The sequence below is a fragment of the Sardina pilchardus genome, chromosome 13, assembly GCF_963854185.1.
Source record: "Sardina pilchardus chromosome 13, fSarPil1.1, whole genome shotgun sequence".
Classification (NCBI taxonomy): domain Eukaryota; kingdom Metazoa; phylum Chordata; class Actinopteri; order Clupeiformes; family Clupeidae; genus Sardina; species Sardina pilchardus.
Window position 1 is genome coordinate 26,486,949 of NC_085006.1, and position 22,500 is coordinate 26,509,448.

At 44.8% G+C, this 22,500-nt stretch overlaps 1 protein-coding gene across 1 annotated transcript in view; it reads left to right on the forward strand.

Moving 5' to 3' along the window:
• zgc:172282 (leucine-rich repeat and fibronectin type III domain-containing protein 1-like protein) overlaps positions 1 to 17,513 on the forward strand; it is a 73,220-nt gene extending 55,707 nt beyond the window's left edge. The window contains exons 3-5 of the mRNA XM_062553235.1: positions 14,164 to 14,588; positions 14,664 to 14,864; positions 17,105 to 17,513. Of these exons, the coding sequence (XP_062409219.1) occupies positions 14,164 to 14,588; positions 14,664 to 14,864; positions 17,105 to 17,154 (676 nt within the window). The 3' untranslated portion in view covers positions 17,155 to 17,513. The remainder of the gene's footprint in view (positions 1 to 14,163; positions 14,589 to 14,663; positions 14,865 to 17,104) is intronic.
• Positions 17,514 to 22,500: the final 4,987 nt, after the last annotated feature.

Here is a 22,500-nt window from a genome sequence, read left to right on the forward strand (position 1 = left end):
AAGCGTGAATTTCTTACTTTACGAAAGTGTTCAACTTTACACTATCTTAAATCAAGCACATCTTTTTTTTGTCTCAAATAGGCATGAAATCTAAAAATGACGTAAATACTGTTAAAATTAGATCTTTTACATCTCTCCCTCAAATTCTCATCAAAATAAAGCTTGTTTTAAGATTAAGTGACAAGAAAATTTGACTTAATTTAAGATGACATTTAAGATTTAAGATCTAGACTTGTCACAAGCTGTGGTACTGTGGCGCAACAGGTTACAGCATGGTTACATAATTGAAAACAGTAATCAATTACATTTCCAATGTAATTTTCCCTGAACTGAATGTACATGTGAATTTGTTTTGAATTGCCATGAATTGAATTCCACTTCCTGTCATTCCAATTCCAATTCAAATTCAACTTCCTGTGGGGTGGGGCCAATTCAATTCAAATTCCAACTCATGAATTGAATGGAGGCAAATTCTAAAATTCGGAATTGTGCACAAGCCTGGCTTACACAGACACAAGCATACACACAAACGCACACAGACCTCCACACACATACATTGTCCCACTCTCTGTCTCTGTCTCTCTCTCTCTCTCTGTCTCTCTGTGTCTCTCTCTCTCTCTCTCTCTCTCTCTCTCTCTCAGATTCAGATTCAGATTCAAAGTGCTTTATTGGCATGACAAGGGGTACTCATATTGCCAAAGCAGGCAGACAAAACAGAAAATGGTACAATACCATTACAATTCATAAAATAAATAAAATACATATATGTGTGTGTGTGGTGTGATGGGGGGGGGGGGGTGTATATGGGTTTCTGTGTGTGTGTGTGTGTGTGTGTGTGTGTGTGTGTGTGTGTGTGTGTGTGTGTGTGTGTGGGTGGGTGTGTGCGTGCATGTGTGCGCGCCTGTGTCTGTGTCTGTGTGTGTGCACATGTGTGTCTTGTTAAGTCACTCACTGTCCCTCAGGTTGTGGCATGCTGAAACATATTGGGCTGCAAGGTTGGTGTTGTCTCCTTCGCCCAATATTATTTTTAATTTTGATATATAATTTAGCTCATTAAAATGAGGAATTTCTAGATTGAATTTATCAAAGAAATTATCTCTGATTTGGGATGAAGATGTACACTGTAGGAGGAAGTGCAACTCTGTCTCTACCTCATCTGTCGAACAGTGACCACATATTCTCTCTTCTTTTGGTTGCCATGATTTTTTATGTCTTCCTTTTTCGATTGCCAATTTGTGGTCACTTAGCCTGTACTTGGTTAGGGTCAGTCTCTGTTTTCTATCTCTGACAGTAGAGAGATATTCTGCTAATTTATATTCTCTGTTTAGGGCCAGATAACATTGTAATCTGCTTTGATGTTTGGTTTCTTCTTTCCAATATTCCAAATAGTTGTCTTTACATTGCTTTATAATTTGGTTAACTCTGATTGGTTTTTGGAAAACAGTGTTGTTGTGAGACTGGTCAGGGTGTGTTTTGGGTGGGGGGGTTAGTCTCAACAACAACTGATGCAGGGGACTTTTTTCTGGGCTCAGCTCTTGGGTTTGCAGGGCTTTATAATGGAGGGTGTCTTGGGGGCTGGATTTAAGGTGATTAAGGAATTTTAGTGCTCTCTTATTGGTGTTAATTATTAGTGGGTATCTACCTAATTCTGCTCTACAGGAGTTGTTTGGTGTTTTTCTCTGCACCTGTAGAATATATCGGCAGAATTCTGTTTGTAAAGTCTCTATGGTGTGTTTTTCCCAGTGTGCGTAGCTATGATGACTGAGTGGACCCCATACTTCACTACCATACAGCGCAATGGGCAGGATGACACTATCGAATATTTTAAGCCAGATTTTAATTGGAATTTGTAGGTTAAACAATTTTCTTCTAATTGCATGTAGGGCTCTTTTAGCTTTTTCTTTTAGTGCATTCACTGCCATATGAAAGCTTCCTGAAGATGTTATTGTGATGCCCAGGTAGGTGTAGCTCATGCTGTGTGGAATTATTGTGTTGTTTATTAGAAAGTTATATTTGTTTTCTTGGCATTTGGCACGTTTTTGGAAAATCATTATATTTGTTTTCTTTAGATTTACATCAAGGGCCCAAGTCCTACAGTACTGTTCAACTATGTCAAGTTGCAGCTGTAGTCCTTCTTTGGTTGCAGACAGTAGGACCAAGTCATCAGCAAAAAGCAGACACTTAACGTCTTTATCTAAGAGGGAGAGGCCGGGAGAGGGGCAATTCTCCAACTGAATTGCTAATTCATTTATATAGAGATTAAATAATGTAGGGCTTAAACTACAGCCCTGCCGTACACCTCTTTTTTGGGTGAAATATTCTGTTTGTTTATCTCCAATTTTGACAGCACACTTGGTGTTTAGGTACATAGATTTAATTAAGTCATATACTTTGCCCCCCATCCCACAATTTAGCATTTGATAATAGAGTCCCTCGTGCCAAATGGAATCAAAAGCCTTCTTAAAATCAATAAAACAGGCAAATATTTTTTTCTTTTTTGTTTGGTTTACGTGTTTGTTAATTAATGTGTGGAGTGTATATATATGATCTGTGGTGCGGTATTTTGGTAGAAAGCCAATTTGGGTTTTACTTAAGATAGAGTGTTCATCAAGGAAGTCTCCTATTCTTTTATTCAGAATACTGCAGAACAGTTTACCTAGGCAACTGCTGACACAAATGCCACGGTAGTTGCTTGGTTCTGATTTGTTCCCACTTTTGTGAATGGGGGAAATGAGCCCTTTGCACCACATGTCAGGAAAATGTCCTGACAGTAGAATTAAGTTGAACAGTTTCAACACTGCACACTGCATCTCTGGGGTGCTATATTTGAGCATTTCATTTCGAATGCTATCTGGACCACTAGATTTTCTTGGCCGGAGAGAATTGGACTGAGTGGATAGCTCTTTCATTGTAATGATAAAGTCTAGAGGATTTTGGTTATTTTTTATTTTTTCTTCTAGTGTTTTGAGCCTTTCTTTTATAATTTGTTGCTCTGGGACACTTGTTTGTATGTCTTTATATAGACTCTCTCTCTCTCTCTCTCTCTCTCTCTCTCTCTCTCTCTTGGGGATAACTGGGTTCCTAGTCTCTGTAGAGGGCTGTATGTTGACGGGCCCCTCTGTGTGGGTGAACGGCACGCATGAATAAGCCCGTGGTTGCTGACGCACCCCACTACTGCCCCATGACGGTGAGGTGACTTGAAACACCGCACGTGGGGTGCACCGTCGGTTTGTGGGTCAGGCCGTCACACTAGAGCGCATCTTGAACACGCAGTACAAAAAAATATGTAATAATTATATTAAAAAAAAACTCCAGCCTCGACAGATGGGATTTCACAAACTGTGATCACTTCCGTGTGTGTGTGTGTGTGTGTGTGTGTACGTGCGTGCGTGTGTCTGTGTGTGCTGTTTGTCTTTGAGTGCTGTGTGTCAGTGTTTGTTTCCAGCACTGACATTTGTATGAGGGGGGCAATTGCAAAATGAGAGCACTGGGTAATGGAAGGAGAGAGTGTTTGAGAGAGAGAGAGAGAGAGAGAGAGAGAGAGAGGGAGTGAGAGAGAGAGAGAGAGAGAGAGAGAGAGAGAGATAGAGAGAGCGAGAGAGAGAGAGAGGAGATAAGAAAGGAGACAGATACATGAGAGAGTGTCAGAGACAGCACACAAGCCCTTGCTATTTTGTGTGGCCCGAGACATAATCCACTTTGCAGAGTTCACAGAGGTGCCTAGATAAGGTGGCAGTCTCCGATTGAACTTTTAGAGCAGTCTCACCGCCATGCCAGAGGTGAAATTACTACAGTTTGAATCAGCTTACTGCTTAGAAAAAAATGCTCTGCTTTTTTTTGGATTGTTTGTTTTATTTTGTTTCTGTTTGTCTCCTTCTTTTAGCACTTTATCAGAATCCTAAACCCTTCCCTTATGATTGAATACACAGATCTTATTCAATTAGCATGCCAATGTGTGACTGATATTACTCCGAACAGATAACAGCAAACGTAACAATGAAAGATGTCAGTCATAACATCTGGGACTAGTCAGGTATTGACGATGTGGCACAGAACTGATTTAAAGAATAGAATAGAATATACTTTTTTGATCCCGTGAGGGAAATTTGTTTCTCTGCATTTAACCCAATTTAACCGAATTAGTGAACACACAAAGCAATGTAGTAGCACACAAGGGGATGTACAGTATGAAGCATCCTGTTCTTCTGACAAATAAAAGCCAATTCTGCTATAATATGCTGCAGAATGTAGCATACTGTACTAACAGTCTGTGGAGGTCAATAACCAATATGATAGATCTCAGAATAGGGTTTGACAAATAATTGTTTTGCATAAACCATGCCCTTGTCATTATATTATGAAACTATAATTATAGATATAAACTCTACTGTGAATATAAGTTAATTTAGTGTAGAAATTATTATTATTATAATTATTGTTATTATTAATAATAATTATATTAATAATAATAATAAGAAGAAGAAGAAGAAGAAGAAGAAGAAGAAGAAGAAGAAGAAGAAGAATAATAAACATTTAATTTAACTCTGACAGACTCACATGAACTCCTGACCTCGTACGGATGAAAATACATTATTATTTGTCAGATTAAATTAATCATATGGCGCTTCATTAGATGAAAAGAAATAGTTGAACCAAGTGACTTTCCACTTCTGCAGAACTGTCAGGGGAATGTCTAGAGCTTTCCCTCGCAGCTTAGCAGAGACTTTCCTAATCCCACCCCGTCGCTACAGAGATTCATTCTTTTCCTCTTTTCTCTCCCACTGTCAGTGACCTTTTGTCATGTCTGAGTGAGACCATGTGAGAAAAACAACAAACAAACAAACAAACAAACAAACAAAGCAACAGGGACAAAGTCGCTTGTGAACACAATCTGCTCTCCGGATAAATATTGAGACTTTGTGTGTCGCCCTCTTTCTCCACAGTCACCTGTGAGTCAGTTGTAGTTTATGAGACATAGCACTTCTGCTACGTCAGTATTCGGTGCAGACATCTCCAGCACGCCCAAGGTATCTTTGATCTGATTGCCTCACTCCCTTTGAAGTTCCAAAGTGCTTTTTTGATAGTTCAGCTGAGCTAAACAGGAGGAATTTTTGATACCGTCTGTGATAGTGAAGGCAAAGCAAACATTAAAAAAAGATCAAGGAAGTCTCGCTAGTCTGTGTGTTTCACTGATGTAGCAAGGTGCTGGCGGAAAAAAAAAATGTCATTACTGGAGTAGCGAACTAGAGTTCCAAGTCAAGATGAACTGGCCGGGGTATCCAAATGAGATACTTCAAAAGAGGCTTTAAAGTGGAGAGACTCAAAGAGCGAGAGACTTTTGCGCCACACAGTAATACACGGCCTTAAGATAGAAAGATCCGCAACTCTTTTGAGGCACTTCCGAATCCTGCTCCATCGACTGTTTTGGCTCTTGTTATTTTATTTTACTTTTTTTGTTTAAAAAATGAAAGAAGCACCACTATTAACACTGACGCTGGAATAGTCTTTGTAGATTCATCTTGACTGTTTCATCATCTCCCCGTCTGATATCATTTGAATAGAAAAGGTAAGTCTTAACAAATTGTGTCCTTCAGTGAAGTGTGGCTTTTGTAAGTGTTGCACCAGTGGGGCAAGTATATGTGAGACGATTCGTACGTTGAGGTAGTTGATCAGAGTGATTATCTCGAGCCTTTCCCTCGTCATGATTTCATTCAATCTGAACTACACTTTCACTAGTTGTTTGGAAATGATGTTGCACTGTCAAAGCAGTCATGCGTACAGTACTGTACTGTATGTACTGTAGGCATGTATGTATGTACTGTATCAAAAAACAGGAATGGAGCTCGCTCACAAAAAGTATAATCCAAAAAACCGAGAGTTCACATCAAAAAAGTGATTTATTGGCCCACCATGCTTATAAAAGAGACCTAAAGTGCAGGTGCAACGCCGCAACATAGAAAAAGAGAGTTGCGACACTCTTTGATGCTGCCGCCACACAATCAAGAGTTCCAAAAAACCTGCACTGAATGGCTGAATCACAGGAGGGTGGGATGTACTTCTGGAAGCTGGAGAGTGTAATCAATTAACTCATTGACTACTGACCTAGAGGTTGGCTGTTAATAGTTCCAAAAGTCCCATAACGTGGAAGTAGCCTGGAAAAAGTATATGGGGAGTGTCACCACAGCTCTGAACGTACTATGTAAATAAAATGGCCTTGCCGTCATGAATTTGATGGTAGCTACCTCAAGCCTGTGGTGAAGCAGTAGCTGCCTGACTATCAACAAGAAGAAGCAAATATACCAGGAGAGTAACAACGTCAGCACCAACACCATGGGGAGTACGAAGATGAATGACTTCTGCCCAGATAGTGTCATTGTTGACTAGAGGAACACACAACACAATAGAACAGAACAGACCAGACCAGAACAAACAAACAGTGTTGGGTCGTGTGCTCTGTGCCTTCCAACTTCCTGAGCACCAGACGAGGCCGGTTGGCTTCAGCCTGGGAGAAGGGAACGCCTTTGGGATGAGGCCGGGTTGGGTTGGCTTCAGCCTGGGAGAAGGGAATGCCATTGGATGAGATAAGCTCGAGCTAGAAGGAGCCTCACATCATTACTCGGTAACAGGGCAAATTATTTATGGCAAGAGGGTGTTCTGGGTGTTGAGGAAGCATTTTGCATTTCACAGGTGGCGCAGAATGAAACAGAAAAAAAAAAGAAAAACAGCTGAAGTGCGGGTATCTCTGTTCCTTTCTGGGTCACGGGAGTTTTAATGTGTGAAATCTTGAATGTGCTATGCAGAGTTGTGGAAGAGGAAAAGGCGGTTTCTGTACTGTAATTCCACCAGGGCACAGTGTTTCTTCTCCGTCTTAGAAGCATGTATGTGTGAGTGGAGACTGTCTGCGTTTCAAGGATGTCTGATGTGACTATATGCTGTGTGCTCAACTGCAGACAGCTTCTCAGGTGCTCTAGTCCCTGTGAGCATAATTACTGATGAAACATAATTACTGATGAAACACATGTAGAGTCAACATGTCAACTCTACACGTGTAAAATGAACATGCAAAATCGGCTTGTGTAGATCCCTGTTTGAACAATGAGAAGACTTAATTTTTTTCCCCCAAATGAAACCAGCTAGTATGCACTTTCATAATGGAAAAGCTAATAATCTTTACATCTTTGCAGATTATTGCATACTTAGAGTGTTCACAAGGCATTTTAATCACGGTAGATTTGTGTGTATGACATTCAGATAGCTTGGAGAAATTAAATTGATGCGGTAAGCTGTAAAATGGCAACTATGAGAGGCCATGCAACACACATACAGTACCTGCTGATAATGAATTGATGATTAACTGATAATTGATTGATAAGAGAGCTCAAATAACAAAGCTTTTTTGCATTTGGCATCAGTCCAGTCGTCTCACTACACTAACGCTAATTTGGCTCGCTACGCTGACACTGTGTGCCAGAAAAATAGAACAGAAAGTGAGTGCCACAAAAGAATAATAATGATGACTTCTATCCTTTTCTAATTATTATTGTTCCGTTTATTTATTTGTTTCAGCTGTTTAAACTTCTCAAGGTGACATCTGCATTTACTTTTAAATCACAGTTAGAGTTGTTTTGTTCAGTCAGGCGCTGCGCCCATATTAGACACAGACGCTCTGTGCTCTCGTTATCACCTCCTGGGTGATGATTTTCTCTGTCTCTCTCTCTCTCTCTCTCTCTCTCCCCCTCTCTCTCTCTCTCTCTCTCTCTCTCTCTCTCTCTCTCTCTCTCTCTCTCTCTCTCTCTCTCTCTCTCTCTCTCTCTCTCTCTCTCTCTCTCTGTCTCTCAGTCCAAGTCATGCACTGCTGACATATCCCTGAGGTTTAGCACCTCTGCCTCGCTCACAAGGTCTTCCCAGAGACAGCTGGCCTGGTGCAAATCACTGTCACAAACACCAGCACACAGACGCTAGCAAGATTAGCATCTGGCGCTTTGCATGCCGCTCCAGCCCCTGTAGCCCTGGTCACCATGCACGGCGGTCAGTACTGGCCCACATGCCGGTGTCCATGCGCTGGCGTTATTAGATGCCGCGGTAGCGGTTGGAGGCTACTGACGGAGATCGGAAGCTGTGGGTTTATTTGATGTGCTGTATGAAAGCAGAGTCCCCTGGGTGTTGCCAAGACCGGCAAGATGAATGGAGAGAGAGGGAGAGAGAGAGAGATAAGGACAGAGAGAGAGAGAGGCAAAGGGAGGGAGAGATAGATAGATAGAGAGAGAGAGAGAGAGAGAGAGAGAGAGAGAAAGAGAGGGAGGGAGGATGGAGTAGCTTGTTGTTTTATCATTGCACCGGGCGCCTCAGCAACTTTTCACCCAAAGTAGCTAATGGATTTTGCTTCCTGCGCGCTTGTCATTACACCCGACTCATTTCTCACACAGATGTCAACTCATCATCACTGTTTAAGAATAAATAGATGAGTAAACATACAAGAACAATCTCACAAAGTGGAAAAAATAGAAGCCAAACAAGGAGAGGAGAGAGACAGAGACCGTGAGAGAGAAAGAGAGGGAATATAATAAACCTGCTTGCTGCTGGAAGTGACTGAATGTGTTAATAGCTCTCTGCTAGTGGAGCCTGCAGCAGTGGGAACTAATGAGAGAACAGCACGCATCCACTGGGGCAGTGCCCTCTCCAGCAGGACCTCCTCTCCTCTCCGCTCCGCTCCGCTCCGGCCCCCCTCTCCTCTCTTCTCCTCTCCTGCTCCTCATCTCCTCTCCTCTCCACTCCCCTGCCCCTCTCCTCTCTTCTCCTCTCCTGCTCCTCATCTCCTCTCCTCTCCACTCCCTGCCCCTCTCCTCTCTTCTCCTCTCCTGCTCCTCATCTCCTCTCCTCTCCACTCCCCTCCCCCTGCCTCCTCATCTCCTCTCCTCTCCCTCCTCTCCTGCTCCTCATCTCCTCTCCGCTCCGCTCCCGCTGCCCCTCTCCTCTCCTCTCCTCTCCTGCTCCTCATCTCCTCTCCTCTCCTCTCCTCTCCTGCTCCTCATCTCCTCTCCGCTCCGCTCCCCTGCCCCTCTCCTCTCTTCTCTCTCTCCTGCTCCTCATCTCCTCTCCTCTCCACTCCCCTGCGCCCTCTCCTCTCCTCTCCTCTCCTCTCCTCTCCCCCTCCTCTCTCCTCTCCCCTCTCCTCTCCACTCCCCTGCCCCTCTCCTCTCCTCTCCTCTCCTCTCCTCTCCCCCTCTCCTCTCTCCTCTCCTCTCCTCTCCCCCCTCTCTTCTCCTCTCCGCTCCCCTGCCCCTCTCCTCTCCTCTCCTCTCCTCTCCCCCTCTCTTCTCCTCTCCCCTCCCCTGCCCCTCTCCTCTCTTCTCCTCTCATCTCTTCTCCTCTCCCCTGCCCCTCTCCTCTCCTCTCCTCTCCTCTCCTCTCCTCTCCTCTCCCTTGCCCCTCTCCTCTCCTCTCCTCTCCGCTCCTCTCCCTGCCCCCTCTGCTCACTGGATGCCACACTTTTTCTGTGTGTGTGGTGTGGGAGGAAGGCTAGTCATGGTCGTTGAATCCCACCTGGCATTTATTTGGCACAGATATGTCACTTCCTCCCCTGCTAATGTTGCATTTTTTTAATGGGGGAAGGACGAATCACGTAGTTATATTGTCACGGATTGTGGAACCCTCCTGCGATTTATTTTGCATAGATATGTCAACATTGACACCTCTTCCTCTTCCTCTTCTACAGTAATATTGGGTATGTCATGGGTAGTCTTGTGGAACCCACCTAAAGCATATTTGAAGAAGCATTGCAATGCTGTATATTTTGCCTATTATATGGGATGGACCAGAGGGGGTGTGGGTGTGGGTGGTGATGGGTGTGGATGGAGCGATGAGTCTGAGTCCGACCACAGATCTGTCAGGTGTAGAGCGGAGCCACATATTTAACTCTCTGATGTGACCCTTGTTTGCCACAGACTGATGGCGTGCGATATATATCTTCTGATAATGTGGGCTCTGTGTTTGAGAGGGGCAGCTCAGGTCTCCTCCTTGCCCGGCACAAGAGCTCTGGGTCTGGGCAGCACCAGTAGCAGGCTTGGCTCTGAGGCAGGCGCCTTGTGGGAACCCTTGTCAGCTGCAGCAGCGGAGATAAGAATAGCCTCCAGGTCCCTCAGGACCCACATTGTTGTCAGAATCCATTTAGATGTTGTGCTGCTGAGTCGTTGCAGACTGGCCAAAGGAATGCAGTGCAGTGTTTTCTCGTCGCCCCTCATCAAATTTGCACCATTTGTTCTCTAATTTCTCCTCCACTATCTATCTCTCTGTCTCTCTCTCTCTCTCTCTCTCTCTCTCTCTCTCTCTCTCACTCTCTCTCTCTCTCTCTCTCTCTCTCTCTCTCTCTCTCTCTCTCTCTCTCTCTCTCTCTCTCTCTCTCTCTCTCTCTCTCTCTCTCTCTCTCTCTCTCTCTCTCTCTCTCTCTCTCTCTTTCCACTCTTTTGTTCTGTGGGAGTGGCAGTGCTTATTAGCTACTAGTAGCAGGTGCTATTCTTATTTTGCCTTGATGAGAACACTCAGAAAGTCTGGCTACAATGGTTATTTGAATGTCAAAACAAACTTTCGCAATAAATAAAGAAAGGGACGGCACATTAAATTGCAGATTGCTGGCATGTAATTATGTGAGTATCTCTCCGTGTTGTTTTATGCAACACACAAGGATGATTAACCGTTAATGGCTTCATGCTGGAATGCCACACTCTCTTATTATCATCGATTGTGTGTGTGTGTGTGTGTGTGTGTGTGTGTGTGTGTGTGTGTGTGTGCGTATGTGTGTGTGTGTGCGTGTGTGTTTCTGTGTTAGAGTCGCAATATATTTTTTATGTTGCTCTGTCGTTGTAAATAGCCTAGTTCTTGTGGCTTGATCCCCCCGTACACAATGAAAATGCTTTTGTTATGGAGGTGAATGATTAACAACAGGCAAAAACAATGCCTCCAAAGAGCTATCTACCGACAAGGTAATGCTTCACGATTCTCGCGAGATGTCGTCAGGCTGCCTATTCTTAAAGTTGTGTGTGTGTGTGTGTGTGTGTGTGTGTGTGTGTGTGTGTGTGTGTGCATGTGTGCGTGTGTGTGTGTCTCTGTGTGTGTGTGGATGTGTGTGTGTGGATGTGTGTGTGTGTGTGTGTGTGTGTGGATGTGTGTGTGTGTGTGTGTCTGTGGGTGTCTCTGTGTGTGTGTGTGGATGTGTGTGTGGATGTGTGTGTGTGCGTGTGTGTGTGTGTGTGTGTGGATGTGTGTGTGTCTCTGTGGGTGTCTCTGTGTGTGTGTGTGTGTGTGTGTGTGTGTCTGCATGTGTTTGTGTGGATGTGTGTGTGTGTGTGTGTGTGTGTGTGTGTGTCTGTGTGTGTCTGAAAGAGAGCATACTCAAGTCAGAGGTGGGTAGGACTGCAGCTGTGTTCTGGCCCAAAGCCATTAGGAATCAGCTTGTGGGTCCTGGGCGTTTGCTAAGCTGCCAGATAGAGGAATAAAAATGAAATGAAATCATGCCACTGTGCTCCAATCATCCCGTAAATATACACAATCATGTCCAATAAGACCTGACGCTGAGAGCCGCAATTCACAGATGAGACCCACTACTGCCTGTGAAGAGCAGGGGGACGCAGAGAGGAAATAGTCCTAATATCCTCAACTGCTTGAGTGCCCATTCCACAAGCCATGTGAGCACAGCTGCCATCGGCCGAGCTGCCATTGTGGGGGGCTTTAAAAGGAGATTTTCCGTGGTTGAAAGGAGTCGCACATGCAACACACACACACACACACAGAGGTGACACCACACACACACACACACACACAAACACACACGCACACAGGTACACACCCACACACACAAACACACACACGCACAGTCGCACACACACACACACAGGTACATACCACACACACACACACACACACACAAGACATCCCCACTCTTACACAAGAAAGCAGTCCCACGGGGAGTTTCATTGTAGCCCGTTTACTTTAACGCGAAGCTATAGTGCATTTATTTTATGCTACAAATCTCTGGGAAGAATCAATGTTATGGGCCTGCAGTATTGATCCAGAGATTGGTCGTGTTGATGGAGCTTCTGGTAAGGCCCCAAGCTCTGGGGTTTTTAAATTACTTAACCTCTGCAACTGCACACAAGATTGACTCTACCATAGTACTGTACATCAGCGGACGCCTGAGAACTATGTAGCCTACAGTATACTGTAAGAAGACCGGTAGATAGGCTGCTAGTTCATGCCTATTAGCATTTAACATTACTATTACAGTATTAGTACTGTAATATTACGTAGTAGCACTATTGATTACTAGTTATGGGCAGTGGAGTGGCGGATTCTCCTGAACCTGTTGGAGTGTCCTTGATCGAGACACTGAACCCCAATCTCCCAATGTACATATTGGGGCCCTCTATGGCAGCTCGCCCCATTGGTGTGTGTGTGTGTGTGTGTGTGTGTGTGTGTGTGAATGGGGGTCTATGAGGCATTACTATGTGAAGTGTGTTGAGTGTTTTGTGTGTGTGAATGGGGGTCTATGAGACAATATTACAGTATGTGAAGTGTGTTGAGTGTTTTTGTGTGTGAATGGGGGTTTATGAGACATACTGTATGTGAAGTGTTTTGAGTGCTCGGAGGAGTAGAAAAGCCCCATTTGCCATCTACTAGACACATCGTTTCCCTCTTCTTCTCCATTCTTGCGCTCTTTAGACAGTCACAGATGGCTAATATCAACATCTATATTCACTGCACTCGTTTGATCATGTCTGGAGTTTGATGCCTTGATTAGTGTCAAGCAGCCTGTTATGTCGACATATGCAATTTACCGTAATGCATTCATTGATAGATTTATTCAGCCATTAGATAATTCCCTGGAACAATCCAATCTGTACTGTAAGTCAGGACATTATTGTTTAATTAGACTAATCACTTCATACTTTGGCCACACATCTCTTGTACATTTTCTGCAATCGTTTTGGTTTATTTACATTTTATGGAATGTTTCCTGAGTAATGGATTTTATATCCGCATTGCTTTCCTCTTACCAGTATTTCTCACAGTAATTGCTACATTTCCTTATTCATTGATTCTGCTTTGGACACATGTGATTAGCTGGGTCATTTCCCAGCTCAACTATTCATTAATATGATCATCCACCCATCAGGACTTTCTGCCTTTCTTAAAACTACCATATGCACACTGATTAAGTGCACTTAAGGATTCAATGCAACTTTCTGTTGAACTCTTGGAGGATGAACTTTGTGGTCTTATATATGATTTGATCATGACTCATCTCTCAAGTGGGGCGGCGGTAGTGTTGTGGTGAAGGAACTGGGCTAGCAGGGCCTGAAGCAGCCTGAAAGTTGTCGGTTCAATTCTTCACCGTTGTGCCCTTGAGCAAGGCACTTACATATGTCAACTACATTACATTGTCCCCGGAGCAACTTGTACATGGGGTTACAAGCTGCTCCGGGGACAATGTACTGTAATGTAGTTGACATATGTAAGTCACTTTGGACAAAAAGTGTCTGCTAAATGTAATGTGCAGTAATGTCTACTATGTGAAATGCACTTTCCTGTAGTACTGGTTAGTGTGGAGCATTTGCTTTCCCACCCTAGGATAGGGTGGCCAGACGTCCCCAGTTTCAGGGTCCCCGTTTTGGTTGCCTGTCCTGAGAATATATAGAAAAAACAAGGTTCACCGAAGCAACATTGTAGGACTAACGTTTCGACTTTTGCCACGTCTTCATCAGAGTCTAAAACTTCACATCTGAGTTGCTGAACCTGGTTTCTTTACTACAGTTTGTCTTTTCCCGTTGACGCACCAGATGATTTCAGGAGCGCGGAGGACATTTTGTTTTTTCTACGTAATATATGGTAAAACTACCTATGCCCCCCCTGGTTTTTTGAAAGTAAAACTTGTATGTATTTCAATCAAAAATACAGTCAAATTGAAAATGTTCCCGTTTTTTCCACATATTGGGGATTATGTCCCCGGTTTTGGTCTCGGACATCTGTTCACCTTATCCTAAGAAGCACTTAGGTCTGTCCAGTATTGTGTGAAGTGCAACAACTGTTTAATAGATGTATTATAGTCATATATAGTTTGATGTTTCGTAATAATGATATATGTTGTATGGTTGTTGTTTCTGTTTGCAGGATGATTCCGTCCACCAGTCAAGACTTCCTGGTGCGTGACCTGGTCTCGGGCCGCGAGTACGACCTGTGCGTGCTGGCGGTGTACGACGACAGCCTCAGCTCTCTGACCGCCACGCGGCAGGTGGGCTGCGTCCAGTTCGTGACGGAGACGGAGTACAGCAAGTGCGAGTCGCTGCACAGCCAGTTCCTGGGCGGCACCATGATCATCATCATCGGCGGCATCATCGTGGCCTCCGTGCTCGTCTTCATCATCATCCTCATGATCCGCTACAAGGTCTACAGCGGCCACGGCGGCGAGCCCGGCAAGGCCGGCGGCATGACCGCCCTGCGCGCGCAGGCCAACGGGGGACAAGCCGCGGCCGGGCAGGTGCCGCGGTCCGGCTCCAAAGTCACGGACTCTTCCCAGGAGGAGCAGCCCACCTCGGGCTTCTCCGCAGGAGGAGGAGGGGGGGCGACGAGCGGTGGCGCCGGGGCTGGGGGGGGTGGTGGTGGTGCGGGAGGGGGTCCGAACGCGGGCGGCGCGGGTGGCCTGAAGGACTCGGTGGCGCTGGTGGTGGATTGCGAGAAGTCGGCCCGCGTGGAGATGCCGGGCGAGGACATTGTGTCGCCAACCAAGCGGCGCCAGTCCAGGACTTACATAGAGCTCAAGGGACAGCCGCCGCTGACGGGCAAAGAGGGCAAGAGTGCAGAGCCTTCAGAGAGTAAGTGAGGGGTGAGTGTGTGTGTGTGTGTGTGTGTGTGTGTGTGTGTGTGACAGATGGCAAGAGTGCAGAGCATTCAGAGAATAAGTGAGGGGTAAGTGTGTGTGTGTGTGTGTGTGTGTGTGTGTGACAGAGAGAGCAGAGAGCGTATTCAAAGCCTACATTTACGTCATGCCCACGTTTTACTCAACCTTACAGCATATAGACGCAGGCAGGAATAGTCACAAGGGACATGAATGGATCGGCAAGCAAGTGAGGGAAAAATGAAAGCCATTGACAAAAATAGCCCAACAGTGAACTATTGGACCCTGAAGAAATTCTGTTTGAGTGTGTGTGTGTGTGTGTGTGTGTGTGTGTGTGTGTGTGTGTGTGTGTGTGTGTGTGTGTGTGTGTGTGTATGTGTGTGTGTGCTTCTCTCCCTCAAATAATTCCTGTCCTAGACAACAGGCTATAGGTCCTGTAAGCAGTGTCACATTTTTTGCTTGGCCATATTCCCAACATTTAATACACATTTCCTCAGAAAGGCTGTTCATTGGGTGTAGTGAAGTGAGTGGGTGTGGCTATCACACAGTTACTCGAGCAAGTAAAGCCCATTCCTTCACCTCAATGGACCGCGTTCAAGTAGGAACCATTTTAGTTTGGAGAAGTTAGATAAATTGCTCCAATCAGGTAATTGCAGTTTCTGGACCAGTGGCCCTGGTTATCACAGTGTGTGTGTGTGTGTGTCTGTGTCTGTGTCTGTGTGTCTGTGTCTGTGTGTGTGTGTTTGTGTGTGTGTGTGTGTGTGTGTGTGTGTATGTGTGTGTGTGTGTGTCTGTGTCTGTGTGTGTGTGTGTGTGTGTGTGTGTGTGTGTGTGTGTGTGTGTGACGGGGTGCCACGGTTGTAAATCAGCAAATCGATGAAGGCCATTAAATCAGTGATGGGTCTGCTGGACGGGCCCCCAATACTGACGGGGCCCCTCAGGCGTTGACAGGCTCTCGGCCCCTCAGGCAAATGGACCCGGCCACAGATTAGGGGCCATGATGGGTCCAATTGAGCGGCTGAGAGGGGGGTGCGGATCAGATGAATTATTCACGAGAGGACATGAGACAGATACTCAGGCTCCCGCTACCCTGGATGTGTTTGGCTGACCGCGACATCCCCCCCCCACACACACATACACACGTAGGGAGCAAGGGGAGAGCCAGGCTAATTCACAAGGTCCGTGTCGTCGTTGGAATTACGCATTATGTTTTAGAAGGCCGGTCGTCCTCTTGCCTGGCTGATGACAAAACACCAGCCAGGGGGGTCATCGGTCTTGGTTGGAGCGCTCCTGACCTCAGGAGTGCCGTAAATTTGAGTCATTTGTATTCATTTAGCGGACGCTAAAAATGAGGAATAACATGCAAGCTCCAAATGTGGAGGAGACCTTAGGTAGCAATAAATACTACTACACAGAGGAGACCTCCGGTAACAATAAATACGACAACAATAAATACCGGCAGAGGATGAGAGTGCATTAAGTAGAAGAACTAGTGTAGTGTGTTAAAGGACATAGTGGCAGATGGAGAAGGAGGTGAGGGTGTAGAGAGTGTAGTGTGTTAAAGGAGATAGTGGCAGATGGAGGAGGAGGTTAGGGTGGAGAGAATGTAGTGTGTTAAAGGAGATAGCGGTGGATGGAGGAGGAGGTGAGGGTGTAGAGAGTAGAGTATGTTAAAGTACATAGTGGCAGATGGAGGAGGAGGTGAGGGTGGAGAGAGTGGAAAGGGAAGTGTGTGGATTAGGGAGTTTTATGCTGATGTGGTCAGGGGCTGGAACTCCCAGACTCTCACATAGGCGCCTCAGTACACATAGATGCAGTTTCCTACATATTCTGCTGATGCATTGTGTCACAACAACAGTCTATGTGTATGTGTGTGAGTGTGTGTGTGTATGTGTGTGTGTGTGTGTGTGTGTGTGTGTGTGTGTGTGTGTGTGTGTGTGTGTGTGTGTGTGTCTGTGTGTCTGTGTGTCTGTGTGTGTATGTGTATGTGTGTGTGTGTGTGTGTGTGTGTGTGTGTGTGTGTGTGTGTGTGTGTGTGTCTGTGTGTCTGTGTGTTTCTGTGTGCGTGTGTATTGCCGTCCAGTCCTTGTCCACCTCCCTCCTCAAAATAAAGTCTGTCCCCAAGTCAGACAGCAAGGGTTTATGATGTCCCACTGACCACACACTCATGTGTCTTCCTCCTCCTCCTCCTCCTCCTCCTCCTCCTCCTCTGTGCAGATTCTCCAGTCAGTGATGAGAAGAAGGTTCAGCGTGACTTCAAAATCTGACAGCTGCCTTCTGCTCAGACTGCACTTCAGCTCCCGCAGAATAATGGACGCCTCTCTCTCTCTCTTTCTCTCTCTCTCTCTCTCCTTCAGCCTCTCCTCCCTCCCCAATCCCTCCATCCCCAACCGCTTGACCGAAAGAACGAAGAGAAGACAAGTGAACGTGGAAAAAAAAGAGTATTCGTGACGAATAGATGCGACGGAAGACTAGCATCTGCCATTTCCTGGAAAACTTAGCATGCCGCTAAGACTGGCGCCTGCCAAGGCCTTGCACATTCTACTCCGTGCATATGGCTGGCCTTCGCTCATAACACTGCTCACTCTGAGGTTTTTTTTTTTTTTTTTGCTTTTTGATGTCTCTTCTTTCCAGACCAGCCGTGCAGGATTATGTTTGCCTATAGGAAATAGCTCATCACAAACTTGAAAGGATGAAGGAGGAACCAAGTGGGGTTTTTTTTGTTATTATTATTATCAGGCTATTATTATTTTTTATTTTGTTTTATTACCATAACATTTGCCATCTGTCGGGTTTGGAATCGGGAACATGGTCGGCGCTGTTTAAATTCCAAAGGCCAGAGCTGTATATGTGGATCTCCTAACATGCCCAATGCACACCTTTTACTCTCTGTATGTGGACTGCCCTTGATGTCCCCCCCAAGACTAACGGCACTGGAATACGAGTTAATGGAAGTTAATGGCCACAATGGGCTGTCACTATTTTTGGGGAACTATGGCTATTATGAACTATGGCTATGGGGAAAAATAAACTATTGTCCTTATAGCCCACTTGTCCTGGACTTTTTGAAGTATTGGAAGGGAGGTCCTCTATGTTGCTCGGATGTTGCTGATCTGATGACGGATATCTCCTTACTGGTGAGTACATTTTTGAATCGCTTATTCTTCTCCGAAGCTGCAGTTAAAAGCAGTGGGGCACATACTGTACAGTATGTAGCAGATGTCGAATGCCTGAGCAAGAAACAATGGTTCACACTGGAACAGCGTAGGCTCAGATCACAGCACACACACACTTCCCATCTGGCCTAGATCTTAGCCTGTCATGGCTCTTACACATGTGTTCCTTTGTGGATAGCATGCAAATGACAAAGGTGCCCTTTTCTCTATTGGGACTATGAGTAAACCAACGCAGATTGAGGCTCACCATGTTCTGTGTGGGCTTCTGTTTCCAGCCACACATCCAATAATATAAGGAGTGTAAACTCCAGACAAGCCTCCTTTCGCATCGCCCACTCCAGGACTGAGATTGGGACTTAAGCCGTTGATAGGATTTGCTTCCCATGGTGTAGATTGTAAAAGGCACATCTCTTCCTTCGTATGTACACAGCACAGCCAGCAGTCGCAAAACGTTCCGCACCACACACACACTCTCACACACACACACACACACACACACACACACACACACACACACACACACACAGAAAGATTTACAGACGCGAATCAAAAATGAAAATCCGCCAGTGTTCATTTAACTGCTGGTGAAGCGGTTAAGGCTCTCTTCAGAGAGCAGCTTCGATAGCCCTCACTGGCTCTCACAGGCGCCCAAGTGCATTAACTCTGCTGTTTGACCGCAGATGCTCTCTATTTTAGAGTATTTCCCAAAAACATCATAAGCCAACTGTGTGAGATGGGGATTGGGGTATTACACAATAAAGATCAGGTCCATTTGCGGTGCTTTCAGTGAAGCGTTTGGACGCATGTTGCTGAGAGACTGTGAGTGCGGGCCAGAGAAGGTTCTGATTGGTCAAGGATGGCGTGGAGTGGCGTGAATTGATTCCAAAGCGGCCCTGTCTGAGTGCCTGCTCCCCGAGGTTACGGATAATCAGGCGGAATTGACCGCGCTCTAAAATTAGAGCTCCGTGATGACTCGCCAGTTGAGTGAACCTGATTTCAGAGAGAGAATCTATATTTTTTATTCATGAGCAGTTTCATGCTTTGGATAGCTCATCGAACACATTGATAGCCCATCAGAGGTGATATAATCAATAGATTTCCACTATATGGCAGTGGATTTGAGGATTTAATTTAATTATACAATTCAATAATGAAATTAGTGGATAACTGGTGCATGTTACATACAGTAATTTGGACTAACATGCATGATTTACAGTATTTAAATGACCAAGTCAAATGTTAACTGTAGTGGATTGTTTTGCTGGTTAAATATTGAATGATTTATAAGTTAGTCAGGGGAGATTTGGTGTTTGAGTTGCCCAAACAGTAATGTATTGCACAAGTGGAATTAATCAGTGAAAAGTCTGTGATGCCAAAGGATCCACAGGCACCAAGCACTGAATAATGATTAGGTCTTAGCTGGTGTGATTAAATTAAAGCAAATGGTTGACTGCAACTCATAACATGCTTATGAAACTCTGATAAAGTTATTTGTTTTGAAAGTCTTTCACCTTTTAAATAAAATGTTGTCAGAGTGTCTCTGAAATGCAAATAGCTGTCTACTACTCCTACCTAACTAGTCTAATAGTGACAAACTGCCTTTGCTTTCAAAGTCCTTTTATAAACTGCTAGATGCTGCTAGAGTTTGTGACAGTTGTTCTGATTAAGTAAACAACATAGACTGACAGATCAATGTGCAACTCTCATGCCATTCTGTATAATCTTGTTGTGTTTACATTGGAATGGCTATTCAATATAATCTCCCTATGTTCAGATAACAGATTCCCGTGTCTTATAGCTTAGGGTTATACTTACAAATTGACTGTTGAATTGAAAAATCTTTATATGGGTCAGGAAATTATATAGATGCTCGTATGGTGACGTGAAGGACATATGTAGTGGTTACAGTGTGTATCGGTTATCCATAAAGAGCTTTTTTCCGGTGTTTTCTTACATCAATAGCTGGTGAAACTATAGATATGATTATGATTGAAAAAAAAAAAGAAATCCCTGCATTATTCAGTCCCTAAACGGCATTGTCTATTCCTGAGAGTGTGGTTTGGGCTGGCGTGATCACCATAGTGTGATGACAGCCTCCACAATTTGTCCATCCTACTGATTACGAGGTGATTGTGCCTATGTGGTCTAAAGAGATTGCGGATGCTAGTGAAAGAGAGCACGACCCTATTGCGTTTCCGTGCAGAGCAGCGCAAGACGCAGCTCGCTTGATGAATAATTGATAATGGCGGTTATTTCCCGTCTTCCATCCGGGCGTGAGTGGAGCTCGCTCGCTGCTGCGCTTCCACCTCCCTCCCCCCGTCTCTCCCGCTGGTCCTATGTCCAGTCTCGGGAGCGTGGGCCCGAGCAGGAAGGAAACGGGGAAAGAGCACGAGAGTTGGAGCTGCACCTGCACGCAAGCAAGCAAGCAGGCGAGCAAGCAAGCGCTGAGAACAGCAGTTCCCCCCCAGGGAAGACTAAGGCATACAGAAGGCTCACAGTAGAATGGATATACAAACACACAAAGCAGGGCTGGATGCTCGGTGGTGTGGTGTGGTGTGGTGCGATGCGCATGGATGCATCCATGTGTGGCATTTACCTCTCTCTACCTCTCTCTGTCTCTCTCTCTCTCTCTCTCAATGTGTGTCTCTCTCTTGCTCTCTCTTTCTCTCGTTTTCTCTCTCTCTTTCTCTCTCACTCTCTTTTGCTCTCTCTCACTTTCTCTCTTTCTCTCTCTCACACTTCCTCTCTCTCTTTCTCTCTCTCCTCTCCTCTCTTAATTATTTCTCTTTCTTTCCCTCTCTCTCTCTCTCTCTCTCTCTCTCTCTCTCTCTCTCTCTCTCTCTCTCTCTCTCTCTCTCTCTTTCTTTTTCTCCCATTTGGCTTGTTTGGAAACAAAGGACTCTTAGTCACTCCACAGTATCTATTGATGAAGTGCTTTCTGTCCATCCTTCATACAGAGTAAAGACTACAACTGCTTTTGTTGTTTTGCGTCAACCCCTATTAGTGTTGGATCGATATCAGTGGAGACTGGTATCAGTAATCTTTGGTTTCTCATGTTTTGCTTGCTTAAAATAGATAGATGGTAAGAAATGGACAGCCCAACTCTCTGGTGCTCAGCTAGCTACGGTATTGATCATCAATACCCCACACTCATATATGACTGTGAGGTACGAAACAGCTTGAGGAGATTGACAAACGGAAGGAGCGGATAGCGTTGAAGATGGATCGTGTTTGTGTTGTGTAAGTCTCATTAGATTTGTTGAACATGCTCAGACCTCAAGTGTCTCGGCTCCTCCGATATGATCTCTTGGCTGAACCATAGCACTCCTCATCTCCGACAACGCACTCACCTGAAAAGCTCTTTTCATTTTCTCATTAACATAGCTGATTGGAAAGAGTGAAGAGGAAAATCTTTTTTATTATTATTGTGTATGTGTATGTGTGTGTGTGTGTGTGTGTGTGTGTGTGTGTGTGTGTGTGTGTGTGTGTGTGTGTGTGTGTGTGTGTGTGTGTGTGTGTGTGTGTGTGTGTGTGTGTGTGTGTGTGTGTGTGTTCAGTGTGCACAACGTGGGTATGGGAATTTATCCCAACAGTAATTAACCTTTTGCGGAAACCTTGTGTAGGCAATGACTGCCTCCGTTCAATATGGCCATGCAAATTTCTTATGCCATTTGTTATGACCAGGATACATGAAAATGTCAAGCGAGAAATTAGTTCTCTCTAATGCCGCAATCCTTGATTTAATTGACATGTACTTGGAAGAAACAAGATGTAACTACAGTATGTCTGAGGCTGTCATTTGTCTTTTGAAACCAAGTACAAGTCTTAACCAGGCAGCTTATGTGGCTTTAGGTTTCCTTCATGTATTTAATCTAGAGTAAGTCTAATATTTAAACTTGTATTTCCTTTTTTTTAACACGTAAACAAATTATGCATCTATAACGGCTTCCTTCATCATAATTGAATTGTCATGATATCCATGTTTTCATTACAGCACATTTATCCATAGGTTAATCTGCAGTTACTGCATGTTTGTAAATACTCTAGACTAGGAGGAGAGCACTTAAAGACTCTTGTACTGTAATAACTAGCTGCCTTGAGGAATATGTGATTTTAGGCTAAACTTTGAACTCCAATTTCATTGTGAAAAGCACTTAAATTACCAGGCCAATATAGCGAATTATGAAGTGTGTTTGGCTCTTGGCAGCCAGTTAGCGTGCTAAGAGTGTGGGCTTGATGTGTTGAGCTTCATTTGCCTGGCAGTTATAATATCATTACGCGGCTAATCGCTAGCTTCATGCTGTGCACTCAGCAACATGGCCACTGAGTTCTGTCCCAGTGTCTTCTCCCACCACGGGAGGCCATAGGAAGATCCCCCATGCTCCCAGTCAGTTGTGTTAAGCTCAGTAGGCCTATATATTCAATTTTATCCTACAG